At 40.8% G+C, this 6,978-nt stretch overlaps 1 protein-coding gene across 1 annotated transcript; it reads right to left on the bottom strand.

Annotated features, from left to right (window-relative positions):
• Window positions 1–305: 305 nt before the first annotated feature.
• LOC132613236 (uncharacterized) lies at window positions 306–6,068 on the bottom strand. The gene is made up of 6 exons (XM_060327275.1): window positions 5,949–6,068; window positions 5,384–5,761; window positions 4,646–5,254; window positions 949–1,004; window positions 846–904; window positions 306–712 (listed from the first exon to the last, which is right to left on the bottom strand). The coding sequence occupies exons 1-6, from the start codon at window positions 6,066–6,068 to the stop codon at window positions 306–308; spliced, it is 1,629 nt and encodes a 542-aa protein (XP_060183258.1).
• Between the last annotated feature and the right edge of the window lie 910 nt (window positions 6,069–6,978).

The following is a 6,978-nucleotide window of genomic DNA, read 5'->3' as shown; positions in this document are numbered from 1 at the left end:
GAAAAGTCTCTTCAATCAGCATTGCTTTATCTACATGTTCCCGATCTTCCAATCTCGATAAGTGGTCTGCTACTTGATTTTTTGTGCCCCTCCGATCTAGAATATCAATGTCAAACTCTTGCAGCAGCAATACCCAACGAATAAGCCTCGGCTTCGCATTCTTTTTCGCGAATAGGTAGCGAACTGTAGTGTGATCAATATAAACAATTACCTTCGTGCCCACAAGATATGACCGAAATTTGTCAAAGGTGTAAACAACCGCCAATAGCTCCTTCTCTGTGACTGTATAGTTCATCTATGCTGCATCAAGTGTCTTGCTGGCATAATAAATAGGATGAAAAAATCTTGTCCCTTTTCTGGCCAAGGACAGCTCCCATAGCAAAATCACTTGCATCACACATCAAAATAAACGACAAAGACCAATCGGGTGCGATGATAATAGGAGCTGACACTAACCTCTTTTTCAATTCATCAAAAGTCGTCAGACAAGCTTTATTAAACACAAACTTCACATCTTTCTCTAACAACTTGCACATCGGATTAGCAACTTTGGAGAAATATTTGATGAACCGTCGATAAAAGCCTACATGCCCAAGAAAACTACGCACTCCCCAAACTGAAACGGGTGGTGGCAATTTTTCAATTGCTTCAATCTTCACCTTGTGAACTTCTATTCCCTCGCTCGATATCTTGTGCCCAAGAACAATGCCCTCTTGAACCATGAAATGACATTTTTCTCAGTTAAGTACCAAGTTCGTTTCTTCACAACGAGCTAACATGGCATCAAGATGGTTCAAGCAGTCATCAAAAGAGTCCCCAAAAACAGAAAATTCATCCATAAATACCTCCATATAGTTTTCCACCATATCGGTGAAAATAGCCATCATGCAGCGCTGGAAAGTACCTGGAGCATTTCACAAACCGAAAGGCATCCTCCGGAATACAAACATGCTATATGGAACTTTGAATGTGGTCTTCTCTTGATCCTCAAGTGAAATCATGATCTGGTTGTAGCCCAAATAGCCATCCAGAAAGCAATAATAATCGTGCCCAACCAATCTATCAAGCATCTGATCCATGAAGGGCAAATGGAAGTGATCTTTTCTGGTGGCGTTATTCAACTTGTGATAGTCAATACATATCCTCCGACCAGTAATAGTTCATTGAGGCACCAATTCATTCTTCTCGTATTCTACCACAATTATGCCCCCTTTCTTCAGGACACATTGAACAGGACTTACCCATTTGCTGTCGGAGATGAGATAAATAATGCAGCTGTTGTTATATCCCGCATTTTTGTGCAATCGGATAATTCAAGACAATCGCGGGAGGACAACAAGTAAGGCCATATTTTATCTTGTTTGGCACATGAGTTGCTTATGAAAAGTATAGAAGTGGAAATATGGAGAAAGACGAAGGGTAAATTTGGAAATTGGAAAAATACCTTCCATGAATTGCAAGAACTAGCCAATACAATTGGGCTTGAAATTTTAAGCAAAAACGAGAGGCCCAACCGGCCATGTACATGGGCTAGGCCCATATTGAATAAAATTGGTGAATAAAAAAGATGACTAAGTCATCTTTATCACCAAAAATCTCTAGAACTTTCAAGAAAGCAAAAGAGAGAAAAGAAGGAGAAAACCCCCAAGGCCTTTCGGCCAAGAGAAAAATTGCCAAGAAAAATTGATAAAAATTTCTTCAAAAATCATTTTCCACTAATTTAAGGGTCCCAAACAAGGTGGAGTAGTCATTGGAACAAGAAAATACAAGTTCTTGAAGTTACAACTTTGGCTAAGTTGGAGGATCAAAGAAGAAGGTGAGAATTCATCTCCTTTAGATGTTTTGAATATTTATGCATGTTGTAGTGTGCAAAAGTGAATGAAATTCATGAAGAACAAGAAAATAGCATGTGGCCGTGCATGTATATGTAGGTGTAAGAATCATGTTTCAATTATTTCATCTAGTATTTGGTTATTATTGTTGAGAATGTTATGTGGAAAGTGAAAGTTGAATGATTTTGGAAAGAATGTAGTTGTGTGTGCATGATGAAGCCGTGGGTGTGTAGTGTGTATGTGGCCGTGTTTACATGATGTATAGTCGTGTATATTGGTGAGTTGTGAAAGAATAATGAGCGAGTTGTAATTAATGTTTTAGTTGTTGTGTCGTAGATTTTATATCGCAACTAAAGACTTGATAAGTTTGATGAAGTTTTGGTAATTGGAAGATTGTGTGAATTGAAAAATGATGTTCTTGCATGGATAGCGTGTAATGATATTAGTATGATGTTGTTGGAACGTATACTATAAGGTCGCTATTGTGTACATTGAAGTTGGAAGGTTTTGAAGAAAGTGGTAAATTGAGATCATGTGTCTTGAATGGAATATGTGAATCGCTAGTGTAGCTGTTGAATTATATTAATAGTTTGGCCGGGTTTGAATTCCCGGGTTGTGATTGATTAGAATTTGGCTATGTTGAATGTTGAGGATGGTATATTTACAGAGGAAGTGCTGCCGAAATTTCGGTAGCCAAGTGTTTCCTTAAGATTCTAACTCTAAGTATCCTAATAAGAGTTTTGGTAAACATGACCAAATTGCAGATTTTGACGAGATTGCAACGTGAATTTGGAGTAGCAAAAGGAGCGGAAAGAGGTATGTAAGGCTTCACCCTTCTTTCTATGGCATGTCTTAGATGTAATAAGTCGGGTACGAGCCTCGGGGACAACCCTAGTCCCCGGAATCTGCACCTAAAGTTTTCCACTTTTTGTTCAATAGAATTGAACTAGAAAGTGTGCAAATGATGGAAAGACCTCTTAAACCCTTAGAACTTGCATAAGTGGGACCCGATTACCCTAGAACCCTCACAAGTAATGACATGACACGTAACATATGTAAATCATATACGCCACCCCATCCGGCCCGAGGTGGGCCCGTTACTCTCAGATTTTCCTTACAGTCTTGCTTGACTTACTTGAAGTGAATCCAAAGGGAACCTTTGATCCCGATTTCGTTACCCAATGATAAGTACTATGACTCCTCTAACGAGGGCACTTCCATGACGATAATGATAACAATGATGTTAGATAAGAGGATATGCCTATGATACGTACTACCGGAACGACTCTATGACTAAGATGACTAAGCTAAGTATCTTATGTAAACATGAAAATGATAAACTAAATTTTGAATCCTATTTATATTTCCTTGCTATGACTTTATTTTCTAAAGATTTCAAAGTCTATGAACTGTCATCTATGATGCCCACGATTTCATTCTACGTTTACTTTAATATTATTCTCCGTTGATAGTCTCACCTTAAAATACTCGTTTCTTCAAGGTGAGACAAAGCGATCACGAGTATTCTATAATGTAATCGGAGGTTACCGACTTTATGTCACTCCGATAGACGTAACTTTCTTTGGACTCCCGTGCATGCTGGTTATATGATACAGGGATATGTGTATGGACATGTATATGTATATAGGACAAGTATTTGTATATAAGACATGTATATGTATAATAAGAGAAGTAAATGTACACGTATATGTATATGGGGAAAGGGGAAGGGCCACTGTTATATCACCACCTGATTCAGCTGGATTTCATCCTGGACGCGGGATGCCCGGACGCGGGATATGGAAGAGCCGTACGCGGTGTCTGTATATATATGATGTATGATATATATGATATGATGTGTTGGGACACCGTTGGGGAGGGGGGTTGGGAGAGCCGATGTATTCGGCGTCTGTAAATGTGAGTAAAAGATACCGTTTACTGAATTGTACTGTTTTCTGTATACGAGAATAAGGGACACCGTGTTCTGAAAAAAAAAGGGGCAATGCTATGACATGATACGCTATGCCAGGATATACTATGATATGAGATGCTACGACATGACGTGATACGACACGCTATGATAGAGCAGCACATAATATGATAAAATCTGACACGATATAAATCCTATTTTCTGTGTCTACGAGAAAGAAATGTCTCAAAGAGAAAAGGACAAGCCTACATGATAGCCGGCCTGAAACAGAGGTTTTCCCACGTACAGGTTACTTTCCTGCCTCGTTATATGTCCTATGACTCCATGATACTGTTAATCGTACTCTATGTTACTGTTTATATTATCTTTTATGCCTTACATACTCGGTACACTATTCGTACTGACGTCCCTTCTTGTGGACGCTGCGTTTCATGCCGCGCAGGTCAGCAGACAGGTGGACGTGATCCTTAGAAGTTCTACCAGCCACACTTGACAGCGCTCCAGTTGTTTCGGAGCCTCACTCCAGCGGTACTATTTTGTGTATGTACATTCGGGCACGACAGTACTCGGCCCTTTCCATGTATAAGTGTACTATGTCTAGAGGCTCGTAGACAGATATGCGCAGTCAGCTATGTACAGTTAGATGTGTTGTATTTTGAAGTGTTCGCGTCCCGGTATAACGCGATAGTAGAAAGCTTACTACTTATGTTTATGGTGACGCTGCTAATGTTAATGTTCAGAAAGGAAAAAAAAATATGGCTCTGTTTACACGGCTTGCCATGAGGTAAAGGTAATATGATAGATAAGGGGTGCTCGGTACAAGTATCGGGTACCCGTCACTGCCCCTAGTCGGGTCGTGACAGCTGTCTAGCCACTTAATTACCTCTTTCTTCACTACCTCCTCCATGATCGGGTTCAGTCGTCTTTGGAACTCAACACTAGGCTTGCTGTCTTCCTCCAATAATATTTTGTGCATGCAATACGAACTACTAATACCTCGAATATAAGTTATCGACCACCCAAGGGCTCGGATTCGATCTCTTAGCTTTCTTAATACATGTTCAACCTGCACATCAATCAAATGAGCAGAGAGGATTACAGGTAATGTGTCTCCACTACCCAAGAAAGAGTAGCGAAGATGAGGAGGTAATGGGTTCAACTTAAGAACTGGAGCCTCTTCAATAGATGGTTTCTGCTTCTTCCACGACTCTGGTTTGTCTAACTCCTCAAATGGTGTGTTTGCTTGCAAATAAGAACATGAAGTGTCAAGGATGCTAAGACACTCCTTGATTTCTGCATCAATCATAAAGTCTTCCCCATACACCAAAGCTGTCTCCAAAAGATCTCGTGAAGCTAGAAAGTGATCTAGCCCTGCATTAGTGAGCTCGGGTTCCACCACAATAATCATCTTCAACTCCTCATAATAGGCTGGAAGCTTGGTAGCTTTAAACACATCAAAAGTTGCCTCTTGTCCATCAACTGTCATGGACATCTTCCCATCTCTCACTCGGATCACAGCATCAACAGTAGCCAAGAATCCTCTCCCCATGATGAGAGGAGTAGTCTTATCTGCCTCATAATCAAGTATAACAAAATCAACTGGCAGAATAAATGCGCGTACCTTCACAAGAACATCCTCAATAATGCCATCAAGATAAGCAAGAGATTGATCAGCCAGCTGCAATGTAATAGTCATTGGCCTAGGCTCACCCAAGCCTAACGTTCGGAACACAAAAGTGGGCATCAGATTAATGCTAGCACCCAAGTCACACAATTCTAGCCCAACTTTAATGTTGACAATATTAATCGAAATTGTGAAGCTGCCCGGATCTTTCAACTTTGGAGGAATTTTACTCCTCACTCTAGAATTGCACTTTTTAGTAAATGGAACGGTCTCAAACTCTGTCCAACGCCTTTTGTTCGCAACCACTTCTTTGATATACTTCTCATATTTTGCAACTTCTTGCAAAAGCTCTACCAAAGGGATGTTGATGTGCACCTACTTTAAGGGTTCAAGAAATTTCTTGCAAGCCGAATCTGCTTTCTGTTTCTAAAGTCGCTATGGAAAGGGAGGGGGTGGTCGAACCACTTCCTCTACGGGTTGCTCTGCGACTGTCTGCTTTGGCTCAGCTCGCTTAGCAGAGATAAGTTCTGCTTCTGCTATGTTCTTTTTTTTTCGGAGGCACTTCTTCAAGTTCTCTGCCATTCCTCAAGGTGACTGCCTTACAGTCCTTTGAATTCTTCTCAGCATCACTAAGAAGAGCACCATGTGGTCTGACATTCTGCATGATAGCCATCCGCCCCATTTGACGCTCAAGCTCATGGATAGATTTCAACATCTCACTCTGAATTTTCTAAGTTTGTGTCACGACCCGACTAGGGCCGCGACGAGCACCCGGCGCTACCCCACCCGGGCACCCCTTTAACATACTTTCACATAATGTCTAGGTGAGCCATAAATCAAATCATGCATTCTAGCCATCAATCATACTAGTCCCAATTGGACGACAACATTTCTTATATCATCATAGGCATCTATGCCACATCAATGTACATGGGCCAACAAAATGACATACAAAAATATAGGCCGTCAAGGCCAAACACATCTAACCACATACACATGTCTACGAGCCTCTAAGAAGGTTATGACATATCACATGAGCGGGACAGGACCCCGCTATGCCCATAATTATGTACACAAAAGAATAAGTACCCAAAAGCTATAGCTCCGAATGAAATGGAGCTCCGCTATGTAGTCCCTGAAAATATAGCTATGGATCAAGCCTGTCTCCCTGTGCACCTGCGGGCATGACGCAGCGTCCACAAACAAAAGGACGTCAGTACGAAGAATGTACTGAGTATGTAAAGCATGATCAATATCAATATGAAAGCTTAAGAGTCAACATATGAGATAGCATAACATGGGAGATAATAATATCGTCGTCATAGCACTAACTCACTTTCCACAAGGACATTCCATTTATATTGCGTATCCGTGTACATACATCCACATCCGTATTTATTTACCTTCACATTCATTTTTATAACACATTCGTACTCATATTGATGTCATAAAGGATCGGTGTTTCATGCATACTTGGCCAACCAAGGCTCAAGGTCATACATACCTAGCCCTACCAAGGCTTCAGGGTTATCCGTACCTTCTGCAGAAGAGCGCGCGCATTACGTAGTCATATACATACTCTATACATATTC

This window comes from Lycium barbarum, chromosome 1 (assembly GCF_019175385.1).
Source record: "Lycium barbarum isolate Lr01 chromosome 1, ASM1917538v2, whole genome shotgun sequence".
Classification (NCBI taxonomy): Eukaryota; Viridiplantae; Streptophyta; class Magnoliopsida; order Solanales; family Solanaceae; genus Lycium; species Lycium barbarum.
The sequence above is the reverse complement of the archived record's forward strand: the minus strand, read 5'-3'. Positions and strand labels throughout refer to the sequence as shown.

Coding starts and splice junctions, on each gene's coding strand:
- LOC132613236 (XM_060327275.1), bottom strand. CDS start 6,068: ATGGGGCGGATGGCTATCATGCAGAATGTCAGACCACATGGTGCTCTT. Junction 5,762..5,948: donor ATGGCAGAGAACTTGAAGAA/GTGCCTCCGAAA, acceptor CCCTTAAAGTAG/GTGCACATCAACATCCCTTT. Junction 5,255..5,383: donor TTGAGGATGTTCTTGTGAAG/GTACGCGCATTT, acceptor AGAGATGGGAAG/ATGTCCATGACAGTTGATGG.